This window comes from Phoca vitulina, unplaced genomic scaffold (assembly GCF_004348235.1).
Source record: "Phoca vitulina isolate PV1807 unplaced genomic scaffold, GSC_HSeal_1.0 scaffold58, whole genome shotgun sequence".
Lineage (NCBI taxonomy): Eukaryota > Metazoa > Chordata > Mammalia > Carnivora > Phocidae > Phoca > Phoca vitulina.
In genome coordinates, this window is record NW_022589761.1 from 4,865,522 (window position 1) to 4,889,293 (window position 23,772).

The window sequence follows — 23,772 nt, forward strand, 5'->3', positions numbered from 1 at the left end:
CCGGGTGGCTCAGTTGATTAAGCATCTGCCTTCAGCTCAGGTCATGATCTCGGGGTCCTGGGATCGAGCCCCATAGCAGGCTCCTTGCTCAGCGGGGAGTCTGCTTCTCCCTCTGCCTCTGCTCCACCCCCTTCATGCTCGCTCTCTTTCCCTCTCTCCTCTCAAATAAATAAACAAAATCTTTAAAAAAATGTTTTTTGTCCAGGGCTAGTAATTGTTATCAACAGGTAAGTGGGTCCAATACAAGATACTGTCATTTCCACAATTAAAACCCCACCTTCCATAGCATTTTATTTATTTTTTATTTTTTTAAAGGATTTATTTATTTATTTGAGAGAAAGAGAGAGAGAGAACCCAAGCGGGGAGAGGAGCAGAGGGAGAGAGAGTCCTCAAGCAGACTCCCCGCTGAGTGCAGAGCCCGACGCAGGACTCAATCCCAGGACCCTCAAAACATGACCTGAGCCGAAACCAAGAGTCAGACGCTTAACCAACTGAGCCACCCAGGCGCCCCTCCATAGCATTTTAAAGGAGCTACTTTTTCTCTGACACTTAATTGTAATAAACTCATACGCAGTGAAGATAGAAATCTTAACTATTTCCTTTCTTTAAAAAAAGTTTTTATTGTGGTACGATATCCATAACATAAAATTGATCAATTTCACCATTTTAAGTGTGCAATTTAGCAGCATTAAGGGTATTGACACTGTTGTACAACCATCACCACCACCTCCAGAACTTTTTCCATCTTCCCAAACTGAAAACTCTGTACCCATTAAATAAATACTCCCCACTATCCCCTGCTCCAGCCCCTGGTAACAACCATGCTACTTTCTGTCTCTATGAATTTGACTACTTTAGGTACCTCATACAAGTGGAATCATACGTTATTTGTCCTTTTGTTGGAATATCCCCTTTTCAAAATGAGTGAACTCCTGGTTAAAGATGACTGGATTTTTGTTTTGTTTTGTTTTGTTTTGTTTTTAATTTTTTATTGTTATGTTAATCCCCATACATTACATCATTAGTTTTAGATGTAGTGTTCCATGATTCATTGTTTGTGCATAACACCCAGTGCTCCATGCAGAACGTGCCCTGCTCAATACCCATCACCAGGCTAACCCATCCTCCCACCCCTTGTTTTGTTTTTTGTTTTTTAAGATGGCTGTTTAGGGACGCCTGGGTAGCTCAGTCGGTTGAGCGTCTGACTTCAGCTCAGGTCATGATATCAGGGTCCTGGGATCAAGTCCAGCATCGGGCTCCTTGCTCAGCGAGGAACCTGCTTCTCCCTCTGCCTACCGCTCCCCCTGCTTGTGCTCACTCTTTCTCTCTCTCTCTCTCTCTCTGGCAAATAAGTAAATAAAATCTTTTTTTAAAAAAAGATGGCTATTTAATCCCACCTTTTTATCTCCATGCCCTCCCAATACCCTACTAAAATAATAGTAAAGGAGGTAAAAGGTGCAAATCCACAACAAGAGATGGGAATTTCAATAGAAATCAAGAAATAAGACATTTCAGCAGAGTTATTAAAGATGTAAAATAGAGGATGGACACAAAGAACAAATATTGTATGATTCCCCTTATATGAGGTACCTGGAGTAGTCAAATCATAGTCACAGAAGATAGAATGGTGGTTGCCAGGGGCTGTGGGGAGGGGTGAACAGGGAGGCATTGTTTAACAGGTACAGAGTTTCAGTTTGAGTAGATGGAAAAGGTCTGGAGGTGGATGGTGGTGAGGGTTGCACAACACGGTGAATGTAGTTAATGCCACTGAGCCATATTCTTAAAGATGGTGAAAACGGTAAATTGTATTTATGTTTATTTTACCCTATGTATACACAAAAATAGAGAATGGAGGTAACCACTAAAGCCAAGTACAGAAGGCCAAAGACTGGAATGCACATGGTGGGGGGGAGGGAAACGGCAGTCAAGCAGGGAGCGAATCATCCCCGGGACCCCCAAGTGGCTTGTGTCATATAAATACCCAGTACTACAAAGGGTAGGCATAAGACAAGGGCTGAGCCTTACCCTCTCCCCACCACTCTGAACAAACAGCCATGTGATGGCTTGACATGGCACCCCACGCCCAGGAAAATGGCAGAGGTTCTTCTCTAAAAAAGAATTGAACATCCCCGAACTCCCACAGTCTTGTTTTCAGAGGTCTGCCAGTTAAATGTCTAAGAGAGCGGCTTCCCACCTGATGACCCTAAGTGAAGTCCTTCAGTCTGAGTCCACTGCAAGCACAGAGGCCCCATCACAGAGAGGATTTACGATCGGGTTCTCCTACGTGCTCCAGTAGTCACAAGAGCTGGATGAAAGCCTCCAAAATGAAGACTCACTCGAAGACAGCACACAAAACGTACACCCAAGAGGTGAGGGGCATCCTCATACAATGGAACTGTCAATAAAGCAAAGGCTGCACATAGAACAAGACACCACCCGGACATTAGGGGCTCACCTAACAATGCATGCAGCCTCGGTCCCGCACGACAGAAATAAAGACAACTCGGGAATGGAAAAGAAGTTTAAAATACCTCTAAGTACTACCCCCATGAGAGAAACCTTCATTTAACATAACTAGAAATTAAGATAATGTCTAAAATGGATGAATGAAGACCTGGTGATGTAAGCATATTATTTAGAGAAACCACCAAGAGAAACAGCCGAATGAGTTAAAAGGGGTTGGCCTCCATAGGACCACGGTGGGGGAGAGGTAGGCTGGGAATAATTGCTATCCAATATAAGCCCTTCTGCATGATTTGATGGTTTAACCTTATGCATGTATTAGCAGCACTTTGATTTTTTTTTTAATTTTTTTTTTTAAAGAAAATGCCTGGAAGGTTTTGGTTTTATTTTTTTGTTGTTTTTGTTTTTTTTTTTCTCGTGTAGCGTTGTTTCATTCTGGAATTTTCCAATTAAGCTTTTGGCTAAACACATACATATGATAATGATAATTATTCAGGAATCGGGAGGTTTGTAAAAACGTTGTGTGCCATTAGAGTAATCAAGCTCAGTTCTAACACATCTTGGCTTTTCAGGATAATTAGACCACACTGGAGGCCCAGATGGGGTGAATGAGAAAGCCATGGGTGTCTGCCACATAGTAACAAGAAAACATCACCCAGAACTACTCAACTGGCAATTGAAATTTGCATGTTAACTTAGTACACAACAAGAAATGAATAAAAAATGCCTGGATTTGAGGCAAAACATTTCACTTTAAAAACCAAACATAGAACATAGGTGTGATAACGAAGCTCCTACACAACTCATTTTAAGCCTTGAAGCATTAAAATAGAATCTGTAGGGCTCCTGGGTGGCTCAGTTGGTTAAGCGACTGCCTTCGGCTCAGGTCATGATCCTGGAATCCCGGGATCGAGTCCCGCATCGGGCTCCCTGCTCAGCAGGGAGTCTGCTTCTCTCTTTGGCCGTCCTCCCTCTCGTGATCTCTGTCTCTCATTCTCTCTCTCTCAAATAAATAAATAAATAAAATATTTTTTAAAAATTAAAAAAATAGCATCTGTAAAGCTAGAAGTGGTTCCTCCATATCTCCTATTTTTTAAAAAGGTCACCTTCTACTGTGAGCATCTTTCTTGAAAATTCACAAAACACCAAAAAATCGTGTGTCTATTAATTCACCCGACAGAGATGTTCTGCATGTCTGCACAAGTTCCTGAGTTGGTACTAAGAATGCAGAGGCGACAAGGCATATACAGTCCCTGCTGTCAGCACAACTTACCGACCCGGGTAGAAAATGGATACAGAACTAGGCAATTCACCTCAACGTGATTAGCTCAACGGCAGAATTAGCACAGGTTGGATAGGATCGTATGGACCGAGCAACTGTCTCAGACAGCCGCTCTCGGGACAGCAGTGAGAAGGCCCTGGGACTGGATATCTAGACGAGGAGCCTCAGGGAAAAGACTTCAGAGGGAGAAGAATCCCAGAGAAGTCTAATGTGGCTTCCCGAACCGAGGGACGAAGGCTGGAGGGTAGAGACAATGAAAGAGGACTTTAACTGCCTCCAATTTTGACCTCAAACTTTCTAGTTGGGTTCTTCTTTCCAGCCTGAACCCTTGGCTCAGGTGGAAGACCCTGTGGGCAAAGCATCCCGTGCTGGGAACCAAAACTACCCCCTCAAGCAATAATGACTGTCCTGAGCCAGTAGACCCTGCCCAGGACTGTCTTTAAGATAGTGATCCATTTGAGTTTCACTGCCTACCTGCTCACACCCACCCACCTTCGTCCCACATTTTCCTAATAAACCTGGAAGTATTTTCTGCACTTTGGAGATAATCTTTGAGACCCTAGTCTACTGTCTTCCCCGAGGTTGGCCTCACTGAAGTAAAGTCCTTTCTCGTTTCCCCACCACCCATTTCGTGCCTTTGGATTTCGTCAGTGGTGAGTGGCCAAACCTGGTCTGTTTGAGACACCACCACCCCCCCACCCGCCCACCAGGGATTGTGCACCACCCCAACTGACTACAAGAGCAGACAGTCGAGGGGTTAGAGGTAAGACAGGAGAATTAAGCAGGAGCCAGTTCACACAACAGACCCTAGGTTATTCTAAGGTCATAGAGCTGCAAGGAGTCATTGAAGGTTTTTTGGGATAGGACTTGAGGACCAGGTCTGGCATCATAAGATTTACATTTTAAATTTTTTTTTTTTTTTTTAAAGATTTTCTTTATTTATTTACAGAGAGAGACACAGCGAGAGAGGGAACACAAGCAGGGGGAGTGGGAGAGGGAGAAGCAGGCTTCCCGCTGAGCAGGGAGCCCGATGCGGGGCTCGATCCCAGGACCCTGGGATCCTGACCTGAGCCGAAGGCAAACGCTTAACAACTGAGCCACCCAGGCGCCCCATAAGATTTACATTTTAGAAAGATTTTCCTTGGATAAATTCATTAGAAACTAGTTTCTATTATTTTGCTTACTTTCCAGTCACACACACTTCTTACCCATTTCTGTTGTTTGTTGTTAAGGTCATTGGACAGATATTTGAGTAGTGGTAAGATTAATAATATAACTAAGGGAGCCTCAGTGGCTCAGTCGGGTAAGAGTCTGACTCTTGATCTTGGTTCAGGTCATGATCTCAGGGTCGTGAGGTCGAGCCCTGCCTCAGGCTCCTCGTTGGGCATGGAGTCCACTGGAGATTCTCTCTCTCAAAATAAATAAATAAAAATATTTTTTAAAAAAGATTAATGTAACTAATTACAGAGTGCTATTAAGTTTACAAAGCACTTTACTGTATGCACTCTCATGGTAGGTACTTAGGAGGCAAATGGTATAGACTGAGATTTCCAGGTATCACCACTCTTCCACCTTGTGTCCACGGAAGATACTGATAACCAATCATGGCACAAAGTCCTGATGGTTTCAGACACATCCTCAGAATTGTCAACACGAATCTCCTGGCAGGCAGTGCCATCTACTTGAGTTGTCCTCTGATGAAAAATTCGATCTGCCATCCTAGAATGAGGTAAAGCACATCCATTATAGAAGCATACGGATGAGGTTGAAATTCATGATTTCCCATCTTAGTGTTGGATCTAAGTTACTTGATATCCCTGAGCCTCAGTTTCCTCATTTAAAAATAAGAAGGGCACCTGGGTGGCTCAGTTGGTTGAGCGGCCAACTCTTGATTTCAGCTCAGGTCATGATCTCAGGGTAGTGAGCTGGAGCCCTGACTCAAGCTCAGGGCTCAGCAGGGAGTCTGCTTGAGGATTCTCTCTCTCCCTCTCCTTCTGCCCCTCCCCCCTCTCAATCTCAATAAATAAATCTTTTTTAAAAATTAGAAATAAAAACATGTTATTCAGAGCTACTATTAATTAAAAGGCAGCAAATAGGGGCACCTGGGTAGCTCAGTCAGTCAAGCGCCTGACTTTGGCTCCGGTCATGATCTCAGGATTGATCCCTGAGTTGGGGGGGGGGGGTCCCTGCTCAGCGGGGAGTCTGCTTGTTCCTCTGCCTCTCCCCCTGCTCGTGCTCTCTCATGATCTCTCGCTCTCTCTCAAATGAATAAAATCTTTTTAAAAGATTTTATCTTTTAAAAGATAAAAATAAAAGGCAGCAAACAATGAAATTGTATCATCTGTGCATTTACTTATGGAAATTCAATGATGATGCTCTGAAAAGAGAGAGGGAGAGGGACAGAAATCAGTCACAATTCCACATAATGTACTGGCACCGCAGACCAAACATGGGACCATCAATTAGTCTCAGTTTTAATGTGTATCTCATAGAATGAGCATCTCACTGCACAGAGAGTGGTTCTTTGAAGGGACATATTTTCCAAAAACATAAGCCTTAAATGCAAGCCAACAATGTCATGTTACTTAACTGAAAGGCTAGCAGTCTATCCCAACTCTAGAAGAAAAACTGACTGGGAGGGCCTCTCTAAGGATAAAATGGACATATGCCTAATGGATATATATAACCAAAAAAAATCTCCCAAATTCCACTTCCAATTAGATTGAAAAGGTCACAGCAGACAATCACTTCCCCTGTAATAATGGGGGGGAGGGAATGGGTAAAGTACAATATGTTTCTTTTTACAGATATCACAAAGTAGTCTAAAGGAACTAAATTCTGGAGAAGGGGGACAAGACTTCATAGATGAGAAGAGATTAGTGGCTACCGGGGGCATTTACCACATCTGGGCATGGGCAGGCAAATAACGGGGCCTGCCACAGTCAGAGGGCTCTGCTTGGCGAAGAAGAAACTACTAATACTTTAAACATCTCTATGGGGTAAAGCAACAGATAAGAATAGATGAAAATTCAAAACACAGACCTAGTCTTCCTCTTTGGTTAAATGGGTGGCAGTGCAGAAGGCTGGGGCCTGAACTGAAAGACATCATCATTTCCTGATGCTTGGGTCCAGGTCCTACTAGAAGGGGAGGCCTGTAGGACACACAAATCATATCTTGCCCTAAAGGCATTTGAAGCCCAGGTGAACTTGTTATACTGTGATTTATAATACATATTTGGTCTTCATCCTGTTTCTGGAACAGAGCTCCTAAAACACTTGGAATTTCCTAAGTAATGATAGTGATAAAGGTGTCTTCTTGTATGTAAATGAGGTAACTTCTAGAAAGCGCCTAAGAATGGAGGCTGGTTGCCAGTGCAGTGGACCTGGTAATTACAGGGTTAGACCTCTCAGTGCCACCCTCCCATTCTCTACCCCCCACTCCGTTGCCTCCAGGGAGGCAAGAGAGTCTGGAGATTGAATCAATGGCCAATGGCCAATGAGTTAACCAACCATGTCTGCGTAATGAAGCTTCCATAATAACCCAAAAGGATGGGGTTTTGAGAGTTTCCAGGTTGGTGAAGATGCAGAGACGCAGGGAGGGCGGCATGCCTAGAGAGGGCATGAAAGCTCCAGGCCCCTTTTCATATACCTTGCCCTGTGCATCTCTTCTGTCTGGCTATTCCTGGGTTATATCCTTTTATGATAAACCAGTGATCTAGTAAGTAAAATGTTTCTCTAGTTCTGTGAGTCACTCCAGCAAATGAATTGAACCCAAGAAAGGGGGTTGTGGGAACCTCTGATTAATAGCCAGTTGGTCAGAAGTATGGTAACAACCTGGACTTGTGACTGAGTCTGAAGTCCAAGGGGGCTGGGGGGTCGTTGGAACCCCCAATCTGTAGCTGGTTGGTTGGAAGCACAGGTGATAACCTGGACTTGTGATTGGCATCTGAAAGGGGGGCAGTCTTGTAGGACTGAGACCTCAACCTGTGGGATCTGATGCTATCTCTATGTAGATAGTGTTAGAATTGAGTTGAATTGTAGGACACCCCAGCTGGTGTCCAAGAATCGCTTGTTGTTATGGAACTCCCTATATGCACATTGGAATTGGGATCTTGTGGCTCTTAAGCAGGGGAGCAACATGGGATTTGGGTTTTTGGAAGCCATGGTAAATGAAACATGTCACAGTTCTCAACTGTTTCCTAGCACACAAGGTGGAGATTCATATACATAATATACTATGGGCTATCACACTGATCAGCTACAATTATGCATGGTTCCTGGTGCCATAGGGTGCGGGAAACCATGAGTTGCAAGACATTAACTAGAAGCAACAAGATTGGTGATCCATGGGGTGTAGCTAGAGGAGTACTCTTGGTTTCAGTATTGGATACCTGGTTCAGTCCTGGGGCCAGTGATGCGAATGAGGAGCATGGATAAAGGGCAGGTTTATTTGGGGAAAGGAAGGGTACAGATGCAGATAATTTTGAACATGTTGGGTTGGAAGTGCCTGTGAGACACACCCCAAACAACTGCATCTAGAAAGTACATAGTTTGTGTGACATGGGAGTCAGGAGATCCGGAAGGAAGATGTAAATCTGGGAATCATCAGCTTTGAGATGGAAAAGGATGAGCTCAGGAAGCATGAGAAGCTAAGCTAAGTTCCAGGCCTGGAAGGGAAAGGAATGAACATGAGTAAGAGCTCAATTCCCTGTCAGGAAGCCGGTACTGAAGCAGGTTATCTCATAGCCTTCCTTTGAAGCCATTGTGCACCAGGCTCAACACAACCTCTAGTCTTCTTTCCTGCTTCCTGCTCTCCGCGTTGCCGCGCTTCTGGGTGAAGAAAGGGCGGCTAAAACAGAATGGTGAAATGAGGCAACAAGGGGCTAAATCATACATGTTTTTATAAGCCTAAGTAGAGAGTCTGGCTTTCACTCTGTGTGACAAAGGATCACTGGGGAGAGGAGTATTGAGTAGAGGAAGGATGTGATTTGACTTAGATTTTGGCAAGATCCCTCTGGCTGCTGTGTGGAGAATTAACTACTTGGGGCAAGAACAGAGGTAGAGGGACCTTTTAGGAGGCAATTGCAGTAACCCTGGGCAGGGTAAGTGGGGTTTGTTGTAGAGGGGTAGCGATGGAGATGGTGAGAAGTGATCAGATTCAGTTTACATTTTATAGATGGAAAGGACAGGATTTGCAATCAGAACAGATTTCGGGGTGAGAGAGAAGTCAAGGATGACTCCAAGGATGAGCAGTTGAATAAATGGTACCAGTTACCTCAGTGGTGAATAGTGGGCAAAGGTTAATTTTAGAGGGAAAATAGGGAGCATTGCTTTGAAGACACTAAGTTATTTAGATGCCGATTAGACATCCAACTAGAGAGGCTGAGGAGACTATGGCTTATATGAATCCAGAGTTCACAGAATTGATCAAAGCAGCAGACAAATGCTTGGGAGTGGTCTGTGTAGAGTGGCACTGAAAGCCACGGGTCTAGATGAGACCATCTCAAAAGTGTTGGACAGAGTCCCAGCTCCAGCAGCTGCGAAGGGGAGTAGAGGAGGGGGTTGGTTGGGTTATGGGATGCTGTAATGGGGTCTTGAGAGCTTCAAGAGGGGCACAGTAGCCTCAAAGGGGAAAGGACCGGGTCTTAAAAGGCCTCACCAGGAGCTCACAGGCGGATGGGCCACTTTCGAGGCTGAGAGATCCGCATTAGCAGACACGGGACGCAAGACAAAATACGACGGGTCTGGAAATGGCGGAGGCCGCAGGTGAGGTCAAGAGGGCCGCGCGCGCTTCCACTCCAGCCCACCGTGTCCTGGCGACACAAGGTACTTCGCCTCTCCCTGAATCGCCTCTCAAGCGGCGCGACCACCGCCGCCCTGAACTAGGCCAAGCAGCACCGACGAGACTACTGTGACCGCCGGGGAAAGCTGAGCCGCCCGCAGCCGGCCGAGTCTCGCGAGAGCGCGGCCTCGCCAGCCCAGCATGCCCCGCGCCGCCGCCGCTGCTGCCGCCGCCGCCGCCGCGCCGCGGCTTGAGGGCGGGAGGCTGGGGGAGGGTAGCGGAGCCGGCGCCGCCGCCATGTTGGGTCTGAGGCGGCTGCTGTAGGCGCCGACGGAGCGAGCGGGCTTGCGGAGCGGCGACAGCGGCGTGGGATCTGCCTCTCTGCGAGCGGCCCGGAGCGGCGGCGGCGGCGGCGCCATGAGCGGGGGCACCCCTTACATCGGCAGCAAGATCAGCCTTATCTCCAAGGCGGAGATCCGCTACGAGGGCATCCTCTACACCATCGACACCGAGAACTCCACCGTAGCCCTCGCCAAAGGTACGCCGGGGCGGGCCTCGGGGTGGGGTGCTGCGCCCGGCTCTCGGCCCGCGGCCTCCTCGCTCCCTCCTTGCCCCCGCCGTGGTCCTCCCGGAGGCCGCTCCCTTCCCTCCCTCCGGGCCCGGGCGTCGCGGGCCGGGCCGCGGCCTCCCCTGGGCTTCCTGGCTTCTACCCCGAAGGTCCGCGCCTTCAATCCGGGAACTACAGGACCGAGAGCGGGGCGGGCGGGGCGGCCCTGAAGTCCGAGAACGGGCCGGAGAACACGGAGAGACGTGTCTTCCAACTCCGAAATTCGGGGGTTCTGTCGTCTTGCCACAAAACAAAGCCTGAGTATTCAAAGAATTTTTCCGCCTAGCTCGAGTTTAGTGATTTGTTGATTCTAAGGCACCTATTTTCTCACGTTCTTAATTTCGATTCGTTACGGTATTCATCAGGTGAACTGTTAAGTAATGTGCCAAAACTTTGGGTTTGCTCAGCGACGCAGACGGTCTCCAAATGCCACCGGGTACCATCGAGCAGATCGCATCCCACTTGTCTCCTACGTGGTATTTACCTGTTAAACCGGAATCCTTCTCAAAGGCTGTTGTGCAACCATCTCTTTAAAAACGCTTGCGCTTCTCGCATCGACCCTGTTTCTGGAAAGCCGGTGGGGAGGAGGGGTCAAGCTTGATCCAGGACCCTTGTTCCGAAGGCAGATCTGAGGAGTCGGTGGGCGCTGACCGGTCCCTGTGGAGGCTCCCTGGGATGGCGAGTTCTGGGCGTTGAGGAGGAAAGTGTCGTACGCGTAGTATTTCATTAAGCGTCGCACAGTCTGAGTGGGTTTTGTTTCCGTTCACACGTGCTGTGCCTTCGCTCCGCCAGAAAACCAGGAAGAAGATAAACTTTAGCTCCTGCTCTTAAAACAAATCTCACAAGTTTGAAATACTTAGGAGAGGGTGGCGAGATAACGAAGGTAGCTTCCAGTACATCTAGTAGAGTTATGGGATGAATACCGGCGTAGAGACAGAGGTTCAGGGCTAGGAAGAAATTTTCTAAATCTAAAAAGAAGAAAAATTTAATCTATAACTAGTAGGAGAGTCGTTTCACAGTATCACACAAGTATTTAGTGACATTTTTGGGGTCCTTTTTATTTTTTTTTAAGATTTTATTTATTTTTATTTATTTGACAAAGAGATAGCACAAGCGGGGGGGAGCGGCAGGCAGGCAGAGGGAGGGGGGTAGACTCTGCTGAGCTAGGAGCCCCATGCGGGGCTCGATCCCAGCATCCTGGGATCATAACCTGAGCCGAAGGCAGACGCTTAACCGACTGAGCCACCCAGGCGCCCCTTGGGGTCCTTTTTAATGACACTCGTGTTGGGACAAATTTTATACCCGAGTAAGGAGTCTTAATTTTATTATTATTTTTTTAAAATCTTCGCTTCTTTTCCACTCCCACCCCATGGATATTTAGCTGTATAGTGTCTTAGTTTTTAAGGCTTTATGAAATTATTAAAAATCTTTGAATATATCATTTTATACAAGAAAACAAAAAGTCTATATTGTTAATGAGCCACATTTAAAAAAAATCCTTTTCAGCTTTTAGAGTCAATAAACTGCAATTTTATTAGTCTGTAATAGTTCAGTTCATATGCCAATTTGTTCCTTGTATCATGACTTGATAAATACAGCAATGAAAATATTTTTTTAAATCATTGAATGTATATCCGTACTTATGGCTTTGATAATTAATCCCACATACATAATATATGCTTTCCTTAAGCAGTAGGAGCTATTTAATATGTAACAGAGGTTTGGGAATCCAATTGTATTTGCAAAAACTGAAGTTACAAATTTTGGTAGCTTATTCTACTTAGCAATATCTAATCTAAAACCCCTACATGGCTATCCAGTCAACACTGGGCACTTCAAATTTCAGAATTAGAAGTGGGGTGTTTGGTCTTAAAATTTTAGAATTTATATGACTTGTGAAGTAATTTGATATCTGATATTCCACCTTTTTCAAAATTTGGAGGAAGAATGGCACTCTAACAGATTAAAGCCAAAGTTTGTTTATGGAGTTTAGAATACAATATGTATTTGCATTTAGAGATCCCTGTTATCTTTGTGAACTATCAATTGAGTTAATCTCTTCAAATGACATTCTTAGAATTCTCTTTTGGAAGTTAATTTTTTTCCCCTCTGGGAAGAGTTTTTTTCCCCCCTTTTATTGTGAAATACCCCACATGTTGAAAAGATACATAGATAAGAATGAAATATTTTTAAACAGAGATCCTTGTAACTACCACCCTGGGCAAGACAGACATTGCCAGCATCCCAGAATCCTCCCACTCCCTGCATCTTCCCATCACCACTACTACCCACTTAAGCTGGATATAAACATTATTTAACATTTATAGTCTTATCACTTAAGTTTACATCCCTAAATAATAGAGTTTACATTTGTCCTTTTTTGAACTCTATATAAATGGAATCATCTTGTATATATTTGATTTTGTTTTGTTGTGGCATAGTATTTCATCAGGAATATAACAAGTTTATTCTGCATTTGTTTTTAATATTCTACAGTTAATGTTTAAGTTGTTTACAGTTTTTGCTATCGTGAACAGTGCCTTTATGAACATTTGTGTTTAAGTGCACTGATGCCTGTTTGTGTACTTTTCTTGAGGGTGTATATTTGAATTGAAGGATCGTGGGGAAGGTGTGTATTAGGTAATGCCAAGCAGTTTCGTTGTTGTTTACTAGTTTTTATTTCAGTTATTAGTATATGAGAGTTCTAGTTCCACATCCCTTACCAACAATAATACTTAGTACCAGATATTTTAATTCCAGTCTGGTGAGTGTGATTGTACCTGGCTTTAAACTTCCTGATTACTAATGAGCTGAACACTTTTTCATATCCTAGTCATTTGGATTTCACCTTTCATGAAATGCCTTTGAAATCTTTTGCCCATTTTACTACTGAAATATGGGTCTTTTTCTAGAGTTCAATATTCTGAGTACGAATCCTTTGCTGGGTATATCTGTTGCAAACATCTTTTCCCATTTAATGGTTTCTTTTGGTGAACAGAAGTTCATTTTAATGTAGGCATGTTTATTACTCTTTTATTTATGGCTAGTGTTTCTTTTTTTTTTTTAAAGGAATTTTCCCGTACCCCAAGGTCATGAAGATACTTTGATTACTTTTTCAGAACTTTTTTGTTTCCCTTTTCACTTAAATTTAGTAAGGGATTCACTTGGTTTACATGATCCAGATTAAAACTTAGGTCTTTGCTTGGATGTTACTTAAAATTTAAATTCATGTGGAACTATAAAATGCTCTTAAAATTTTGGATTAGTTATATTTGATATGGCATATAGTTATGGTGACCATATGGCCTGGTTTACCCTGGTGGAAGGTCCTTGTTTGTGCCTGTTGTTGTGGCACAATTATTAAAACATCCCTTTTCGGGTGCTTGGGTGGCTCAGTCGTTAAGCGTCTGCCTTCAGCTCAGGTCATGATCCCGGGGTCCTGGGATCGAGTCCTGCGTCAGGGAACCCGCTTCTCCCTCTCCTTCCTGCTTGTGCTCTCTCTTGCTATCTCTGTCTCTCTCTCTCTCAAATAAATAAAACCTTTTTTTTAAAATAAAAAAAACCTTAAAAAAACAAAAATAAAGCATCCCTTTTCTCTCTTGAAAATGTTCCAGTTTGGGTAATAAATTGTATGATCACACTAAATATAATCAAAAGCCCAGTCCCGGAGGTAGTAACTAACTGGGTGATGTCCTTTATTTTCTGCTAGAGATTTCACAGACTAGCTCTAGCTCTGTAAAGGTAACATTGAAGTAAGTTTGATGGACTTTGATACACAGAATCTTCTATATGAATGTGAAGGAGTCTTAAAGGCAACCTAGTAAGAGACTGATGTCAGTCTATTAAGTATGTTAATAGATCATTTGGTCTGTAGTTTGTCTCTTGGAGTCTTTGTCACAGCTCTGAGTTTATTTTCTTCCTAACACTGATTATGACCTGCATGTAATCTTCTTTGCTTATTTGCAGGTGTTTATTGTCACCTTCCCTCCCCCCGTAGAGTCTGAGCTCCTGGGAGAACGAATGTTTATTTAATGAATAAATGGAAATGATTTAACATTTTAGTTTTAGTTTATTAATCTTGTAGAAATCTCTTGGGGGAATCTCCAAATAGTACTTTCCATGTTCACAATTGTATATCTCTTTAAAATTGAAATGCTTAAGATATGTTGCCCCCCACCCTGCCCCCAATAGTGAGAGATTTTGGAGAACAGAAATGCAGGAGGATAAAATCTTACAACAAAACTGACATTGTTAGGGAGATGGAGTTTTTACCTTATGACTCAAGCTCAGTTATAATTTTCATTTAAAATTTAAGGGAAGAATTAGTTCAGGATATTTGAGGGAATTGGAAGTGGTGGCATGCATGAATAGTTTGTAGAATATTTCCGATTACTGTATATTCAAACCTATGTCTGTGAATATGATGCCCAAGCACATACTAGAGCCTGGATACCAAGAGATTGCCCATAGAATGGAAGTTTCACGAATGCAGAGTTTTTGTCTCATTCACTGCTCTATCCTTGGTGCCTAGAACAGTGCCTTGACATAGCAAGCCCCTGGTAAATATTTGAATAAATGAAAGGATAGTTGTAGTTATCGAAGATTTCTAATTATGGGAATTTCAAAGTTGGAGAAAGTACATATTTCCCATAAGTGTTATGTTTGTAGATTTCTACAATATTTAAATAAAATGGGCTAAAATGAGTGAAATTCTTATGTAATATATATTAAGTTAGCTATACCGGGATAATTCACCACTCAAATGAAAACCAGGTTGCCACTGCATTAGGAAAAGAGACTTTGTGAAGAAGAATGATTAATGAGCCAGCTGCTTTTAAAATGATTTGTCCTTAAAATCAAGGCATTCGTAGAGGACTATCAAAGCTGGTCATGGATTATTTACTTAAGTCAGCTGCTAAGTCCTGCCCATTGGTATATCTTAGCCACTTCTTGATTGTTAATTAGCCACATACTCATAAACTCCATTGAGTGAGTAGGAGAGCTTTGTAGGATGAATGAAATTCCTGTGAAGTGCTTTATTGGTTTTTTGTGTTCTCACATGAGTTGGGGACCTAATCTAGCAATTCACAAAATCACTACCTAGAATGTCAAAGATCTGGTAACACTTCAAGCTGTAGTTTCTTTTGGTTGCCCTGTTTAGTGAGGTTGCCAGAACTTGGAGCCTTGGAAACAGTTTATTGTTGCTATACAGTCCACAGAAATATTTAGTAATTTGGGGAGTCTGAAGTCAGTGCCAGAAACTAACTACATTTTCCAGTGGAGTAAGATAAGCTGTGGCTTTCTGAATCAGAAGTAGAGAAAACAGCATAAAGCCTGAAGAAAATAATAATAGAAGGAAGGAAATAGGAAGAGTAAAGAAATTTTATCTGTGCTTGACACACAGCAAGAGTTTTATAGTGTTTATAACTCAGTGTCAAAGTAATAATACCAGTAACTGCAGATGGTTTAAGTTGAGTTTACTACTCCATGGTAGAAGATGCCCTCTACAGGAACAATTTACCTTTTTATTTCTCTATGCTTTACATTAAGAGAGAGGCACATGTGTGCACGTGGGGGAGGGACAGAGGGAGGGGGGAGAGAGAATCTTAAGCTGGCTCTAAGCTCCTGGAGCCCGACCACAGGGCTTGATCTCACAACCCTGCGATCATGACCTGAGTGGAAATCAAGAGTCCAACAATTAACTGACTGAGCCACCCAGGCACCCCTGAAGTAGTACTTTAATTAGCCATATTAAAATCTAGATATCATTGAAGTTAAGTTTTTTAATGTTTAAAGTGTGAGTTAGTTTGTAAAATATTTCATTCACGGGGATGTTATTCTAGTTTTGTTTTTTTGGTTTTTTTTAAGATTTATTTATTTATTTGGGGTGGGGGGCAGAGGGAGAGGGAGAATGAGAGAGAATAGAATCTCACACAGACTCCCTGCGGGGCTCGATCTCAACCCTGAGATCATGACTTGAGCAGAAATCAAGAGTCCAGCGCTTAACCGACTGAGCCACCCAGGTACCCCTCTTATTCTAGTTTTGTGGGGTGTTTATTTCTCAAAGAAAATGTGGCCCAAAAGGCCAGTTGGAATGCTTAGTAGCTCTTTGGCCTTGGACACGTTATTTAACCCCTAGTTTTAAGTTGTTTTTTTTTAAGTTTTTTTTTTTTTTTAATTTATTTATTTGACAGAGAGAGACACAGCAAGAGAGGGAACACAAGCAGGGGGAGCGGGAGAGGAAGAAGCAGGCTTCCCGCCAAGCAGGGAGCCCAATGCGGGGCTCAGTCCCAGGACCGTGGGATCATGACCTGAGCCGAAGGCAGACACTTAACGACTGAGCCACCCAGGCATCCCTTAACTTGTTCTTTTAACTACAGATAATAGTGCCCATCATTCAGTCATTCTGAGAATTAAATGAGGTAGTATCAGAAGTGACTAGTTTATTGTAGGTGCTTAATAGAGAGTAACTCAGGGCGCCTGGGTGGCTCAGTTGGTTAAGCGACTGCCTTCAGCTCAGGTCATGATCCTGGAGTCCCAGGATCGAGTCCCGCATCAGGCTCTCTGCTCAGCAGGGAGTCTGCTTCTCCCTCTGACCCTCCCCCCTCTCGTGCTCTCTCTCTCTCAAATAAATAAAATCTTAAAAAAAAAAAAAAATAGAGAGTAACTCATTGTTTTTTCCAGCCGCCATCTCCATCTCTGTCTCTCTAGACCTGAACTCTGTAAGTCATTCAGACCTACTGTAATCTACAGTCTGTTGAACTTACTACCTTTCACTGTTCCACATCCCCCTCCTGGCTTTACTCCCCTCTTTATCCTGTTTAAATTCCATGAGCAGTTACAATCAGTACTTACCATAACCCCTCTGCACTTCTGCTTTCTTGTACAAGCTTAGAGAAACCACAGTCCTGATTATATCAACACAGACATGCTGACCAGTTTTACTCTAAATTTACCTTCACTAACCTCATCAGTCATGGTTACTTTCCTGCAGTCATACTGTATTTCCATAGTCTACTCATTCCATTTTTTTGCATGAATCTTTCATTCCTTCTGTTTTCCTCCTCCAGTACCTCCTACCCATCTTCACTTTCAACCTGTGGACCTTGCTTCCTATTTAATTGAGGAAAGAATAGCAAGCAGAAGAGAATTTTGATTAACTCATCCCACAACCCCACATATACCCACTTACTCAGATCTGTGCTCCACACCTCTACTTTTTCACTGGTCAGTGTAGACAAAGTGTTCTTTCTTCTCTATCAGACCACCCTTCCCCTTATGCAGTAGACTTCATCCCCTCTTGATTCGAGGTCGTTGCTTTAGCAATTCTCTGCTCTGTCCTGTAAATTCAATTTTTCCTTCTCTACGAGATCTTTCCTGTCTATGTGGAAATATGATGCTAACTCACCCATCTTAAGAACAAGCAACAAGAAAACACTACTATTTTTTTTTAAACACTACTACTCTTAACTGTTTCTTCTATCACCCCATTTCTATCCTTCCCTTTACACCCAAACTCCTTGAAGGAACTGTCCACACCACTTACTTATATTATTTTTTGAACCCAGTTTATTTAGGTTTTTATTTGCACAGATGACAGACTTCTTACCAAGATCACCAAAGACTTCCGTGTTGCTAAATCCAGTGGTTGGTTCTTATCCTCAGTCTGCTTGACCAGTCACCAATATATGGCACAGTTGGGCTGTTCTCCTTGAAATACTTCATTCATCTGACATTATCCTGGTTTTCTCTCATACCTCATTGGTTGTGTCTCAGTCTCTTTTGTTGATTCTTCAACTCTTAAACCTCCAAATGTTGGCAAGCTCAAGGTCTCATTCTCTGTTTCTGTGTGTGTGTGTCTTTCACTTTAAAAATTTATTTTACCGGGGCGCCTGCGTGGCTCAGTCGTTAAGCGTCTGCCTTCGGCTCAGGTCATGATCCCAGGGTCCTGGGATCGAGTCCCACATCGGGCTCCCTGCTCAGCGGGAAGCCTGCTTCTCCCTCTCCCACTCCCCCTGCTTGTGTTCCCTCTCTCACTGTGTCTCTCTCTGTCAAATAAATAAATAAAATCTTTAAAAAAAAATAAAAATAAAAATAAAAATTTATTTTACCATCTGCACTTTTCTCTTGATAATCTCGTGCAGTTCCTGGCTTTGAATACTCTCTGGACATTATTGACTCCTATCTCCAGCCTGGACTTGTATACCCAACTGCCTCCTTAACACCACCACCTGGAGAAATGTCCAGTAGGTATCCACATACCTGTTTCTCCATCTAATTGAATGACAGTTCATCCTTTTAGTTGGTACGTCCAAAAACCTTTGAATCATCCTTAATTCTTCTGTTCTTCTCACACTTCATATGCATTTCTAGTACTATCACCTCTATTTTGAAAATACATCCAAAATTTGACCTCTTACTGCCTCTACTGCTCTACTTTGGTTTATTATCTCTCACCAGACTTCAGAGACACTCAAGCACTCGTATTTCAATGTTGGCCTCTTATTTGATTCTCTTCTCACCCCCAGTTGTGTTTTGAGTGCATCTTTACCATTTAAAAAAAAAAAAACTACATGGAATGTGTGGGTGGCAAGTTTTTTTAGTGAGCCTGTGTTTTTCTTAATTACTTGGCTGATTATATCATTCTAAATTCAGAATTTTTTTTTTTTTTAAGATTTATTTATTTGAGAGAGCGCCTGCGAGGGGTGGGGGCGAGAGGGAGAGTATCCTCAAGCAGATTCCCTGCTGGGCAGGGAGCCTGGCGCAGGGCTTGATCCCAGGACCCATGAGATCATGACCTGAGCTGAAACCGAGTTGGAAGCTTAACCAGCTGAGCCACTCAGGCACCCCAAGAATCTTTTTCTATAAAACTTTGAAGGTGTTGGTTTGTTGTATTCTAACATTCTGGCGTTGCTGATGCCAATCTGATTCTTAGTCACTTTTCTCTCCAGAAGCTTTATTCTTGGAGTTCAGAAATGTTACCACACTGATTGCTGAGTGGTTCTCTGTGGACCTTATAAATCCAAAGATTCCAAGTATCTTTAACCTAATAAATTCTCTGTCTGCCTTAGATTAGTTTCTGTTCCTCCGTTCTTCACCCATGTTTGTTTTGAATTCCTCTTGAAAGCAATATTGTGTGTGTGTGTATATATATATATATTTTTTTTTTTTTTCTGTTATTTTCATCTATGTCTCTTGGTTTTATAGTCTGGGAGACTAAAATATAAAACCAACTACAAGGGGCGCCTGGGTGGCTCAGTCGTTAAGCTTCTGCCTTCGGCTCAGGTCATGATCCCAGGGTTCTGGGATCGAGCCCCGCATCGGGCTCCCTGCTCGGTGGGAAGCCTGCTTCTCCCTCTCCCACTCCCCCTGCTTGTGTTCCCTCTCTTGCTGTGTCTTTCTGTCAAATAAATAAAATCTTTAAAAAATAAAAAACCAACTACAAGAAAGAAATCACAACTGAAAGCAGCTTAAAGAGTAAAGATTAAATTTAGACTGCAGGTTGGACAAGCTTTTACTTGCTGTTGATAAATCCTACTAAAACTATATGCAAGGGACTTTTTTGTTGTTTTAGGCATAAAACCATAAAGGACAAGGTAGATTTGGAAAGGAATTTGAAAAGCAAATGGATGAATTTAAATGACTTAGAAGAGTTGAGAAAGCTACAACCTAAGTAGATAGTGGGTTAAGCCAAGAACTAACCTGATTTACACCCAGACTCCTAAAAGGCTCAGCAATTGGCATCACCAGTTGCAATGGAAACTAGAAGACTATGAAGTAATGAGGACTGAAGATGGGAGTTCAAAACTGGAAGATTAACTCAAAATTTGTTTTAATGGTGGTCAGATTTCCAATCCCCTTTTGCATTTCACACAACTGGATAGCTATTCTTCTCCAAAACTGGGACTCTCTGGAGAGGGTAAAATAGAGTTTCTGGGAAAACGTGGGCACTGTTAAGAACAGAGGTACTTCCACACTAAAAACAGCTTGGAGCAAATGGGGCATAGAAGCAGCTTGCATCTGCCTGGTGCTTATTATTTAATAAGCTATTCATTCAGGAGAATTACTGAGCACCTACTGTGGCTACATGCTAGACAGTATGCTAGGTGCTAGGAAACAAAAGAGCATTAGAGACAAGATTCTTGAGAACATAGCATTTAAGATGCAGCCTGACAGATAATTACAGTTAGCCACATGAAGAGGATATCTAGGAGTAAGTGTCTGGTCCCAGGCCACAGAGAGTTTGCAGTCTTATCAGGGAACAGCTAGAGCCCAAACTTTTATCCTGACCCATAACACCTTGCAGCTCACACTTAACTCTCATTCAGGTCCTCAGGTCAGTCAAGTTCCTTCAGATTTGAGGCCTTTACACAAGGTGCCTTTGAATTGGAGTTCTCTTCCCCTACTCCTTATATGGCTGTGGTTGAAGAAATGAACAGTGCAACAGATTAAGAAGTCACAGTGGAAAGAAAAAAACTAAGAGCTCTGGAAGGCTTAAGTGACAGTGAAAATGTGTCAAATAACAAGCTCAGGCACTCTCCCCTCCCCTTTTATTTTGCTTCCACTGCTAAATTTATCTTAATATATTCAGTTTGTCATTTGAATGACAAATGACAAGTCTCAATTTTCTTGGTGGATTTAGGGAGCCATTGAAAGTTTTTTAGCCAATAAGGTAACATGTCAGAGTCTAGCTTTAGGAAGTTTATGCTATAGCATTGTGAAAAAACTGATTGGGGGTGAGGGGAGAGGCTGACAATAGTGATGTCAGTTGGGAGTATTTTAAGAGTTTAGGAAAGAGGAAATACAGGCCTAAACTAGTTAGGAGAGGGAAGAACAGATATATGAGAAATTAGGAAAGTGGGTTGGCCTTAAAAACGTTGACTGGGCAAGGAACAGGGAAGAAATGAGTGATGGTACATATAGTGGTTCCTATCAACTGAAATTGAGAATGGATCAGGAGGGAATTAGGTTTATTTTTCCGTCTGCTTGAGCATCATCACCCCTGCAAAGCCTTCTCTGATTCCCGTAAGTCAAGAAATGCTAGATGTACCTTCTGTGTTCTCTTTTTGTCTTCTATTTTCTTCTTGTGCTTCATGCCTGTCTTACTATGTTTCACAACTAGACATCAGCATCTTTCCCCCTTGTGTTCATTGTACATAGCAAATTAACTATTTGTTGAACACATAAAGCATTATTGTTTCTGAAAATTTACCTGGTCTGAAAATGTGTAGTTGAACAGCTTGATATTTAATAGAAAAAGACAGTGTGATAAATGAAGACAGTATTAAAGATATTTTATTCTCTCAGATTAATAATGATGAGTGTAATTCAATTTTCTTTTGCCATCCTGTGCTTTATAGAAATGTTTCAGGATCTTTCTTATCTACAGTTTCAAAAGGGTCCTTGTAAATATGTTTAGCATTATTACTGCTGTTTTGTTGTTACTGTCTCACCATCTTAATTTTTGAATTGCTTTTTGGTTGTACAATTCTCTCTTCATGCCACTCTTCCTAAATTCTTATTCTCACAAGTCATTATTCCCTTATGCTTAGCCTGACATTCTCATGGTTGAGAAAAATACGTCAGGTAAATCTGCAAATATTAGTAATTCAAGGGGAAGAATCTTGCATGGGGAAAGCAAGTGAAGTTGCAAATGAAAGGAGCTAATGAACTGAGCAAGGTCTCAAATCTGTAATTGTGGGAGATGACTTTAGGTTAAAAGAAATATAAGGGTCCTTCCTCCTCTGAGTGCAAGCAAGAGGGAAGAAAATGAGTGAAGATGATGAAATCTATTAATGAAAAGGACAAGGTGGTTTGGGATCTTTTTAGACAAACCAGAGGTTACTTTAACCTTTAGAGTCAAAGTAATAAGGAGTTGGTTTTAAGAATGTTTGGAAGGTGAGGGGCACCTGGGTGGCTCAGTCAGTTAAACATCAGACTCTTGATTTTAGCTCAGGTCATGATCTCAGTTATGAAATCAAGCCCTGCATTGAGCTCCACACTAGGTGTGGAACCTGCTTAAGATTCTCTCCCTCCCTCTGCCTCTACCCCCTCTCTAAAAAAATAAAATAAAAATATTTAAGAATGTTTGAACAAGGGCGCCTGGGTGGCTCAGTCAGTTAAGTGTCTGCCTTCGGCTTAGGTCATGATCCGGGAGTCCCAGGATCAAGTCCCACACTGGGCTCCCGGCTCAGCAGAGAGCCTGCTTCTCCCTCTGCCCCTTACCCTGCTCATGCTCTCTCTCAAATAAATAAATCTTCAGGAAAAAAAAAGAATGTTTGAATGGTGAGAGGAAAGTCACCTGCATTGTGAACTCGAGGTGGAGGTGGTTTTTTGTCTTCGGATTGCCAGTGGTTGGTGTGTGATAAGTGCTGAGGAGATTGAGAATATTGCAGAGAGAAGGTTGCTAGAGATGTCTGTTGGGGTGACAGGTCTGTAATTGGGTAAAGGAAAAGGTGATAGAGGCCAGAGACAGATGTTTTCACTCAGTGCAGTAATGTTCCCTAACAGAAAGTAGTGTGGGTGAGGGTGAAGAAGGGGCCAAAGAGGAGAGTGCAGGTGTATAGAAAGTGAAGCTTGTGGAAGACTGATGAATCACAGACCTGTACCTCTGAAACAATACATTATATGTTTAAAAAAAAAAAAAAAAAGATAGTAGGAAGGGAAAAATGGAAGGGGAAATCGGAGAGGGAGACGAACCATGAGAGACTGTGGACTCTGAGAAACAAACTGAGGGTTCTAGAGGGGAGGGGGTGGGGGATGGGTTAGCCTGGTGATGGGTATTAAAGAGGGCACGGATTGAATGGAACACTGGGTGTTATATACAAACAATGAATCATGGAACACTGCATCAAAAACTAATGATGGGGGCGCCTGGGTGGCTCAGTTGATTAGGCAACTGCCTTCAGCTCAGGTCATGATCCTGGAGTCCCGGGATCGAGTCCCGCATCGGGCTCCCTGCTCGGCAGGGAGTCTGCTTCTCCCTCTGACCCTCCCCCCTCTCATGTGCTCTCTCTCAAATAAATAAATAAAATCTTTAAAAAAAAAAAAAAAACTAATGATGATTAACATAACATACAATATGGTGATTAACATAACATAATAAAATAAAATTTTAAAAAAAGAATTCCATTTTGATATATCTATTCTGTTTTTGAGCATCTCTTTGTATAACTTTATGAATGATTGTGGTATTAAATAGATATAACTTATCACAAAAAAAAGAAAGAAAGAAAGTGAAGCTTTGTGGAGGCAGTTTTTGATGTGATACACAAGCAGTCCTGTGTCCCTCCCAAGTAAAAAATCAGGAGGGTGCTTACTACCATCCTCCCATCAGGGTCTGTGCAAGGGTACTACATTGTAGAAGAGAGAGCTTTATAAAGCTACACTTTGTATTTAAATAATTAAACCATATGTAACAGCATATTCCAAATATGCAGTATCTCAGATTTTTTCAACGATAGTGTATGATACTAGTTGTGCAACAAGAACTGTACTTATGGATAAATATAAGAAAGAGAAGAAAAATGCCAAGTGCAACTTTTCACTTTTTTTCCCCCTGGTTCGATGCTTTTGCATATATTCTGTTTTTTAAGTAATGCTGTTTTTCTATTTTCCCATCCTATTGATATCCAGTTG

The 23,772-nt window shown here is 42.5% G+C and overlaps 1 protein-coding gene across 3 annotated transcripts in view; it reads left to right on the top strand.

The window, feature by feature from the left end:
* Nucleotides 1-9,756: 9,756 nt before the first annotated feature.
* Nucleotides 9,757-23,772, top strand: part of LSM14A (LSM14A mRNA processing body assembly factor) — a 59,146-nt gene continuing 45,130 nt past the window's right edge. For all 3 annotated transcript variants that reach the window (XM_032390446.1, XM_032390447.1, XM_032390448.1), the window contains exon 1: nucleotides 9,757-10,065. In XM_032390446.1, the coding sequence (XP_032246337.1) occupies nucleotides 9,945-10,065 (121 nt within the window). In that variant the 5' untranslated portion in view covers nucleotides 9,757-9,944. The remainder of the gene's footprint in view (nucleotides 10,066-23,772) is intronic.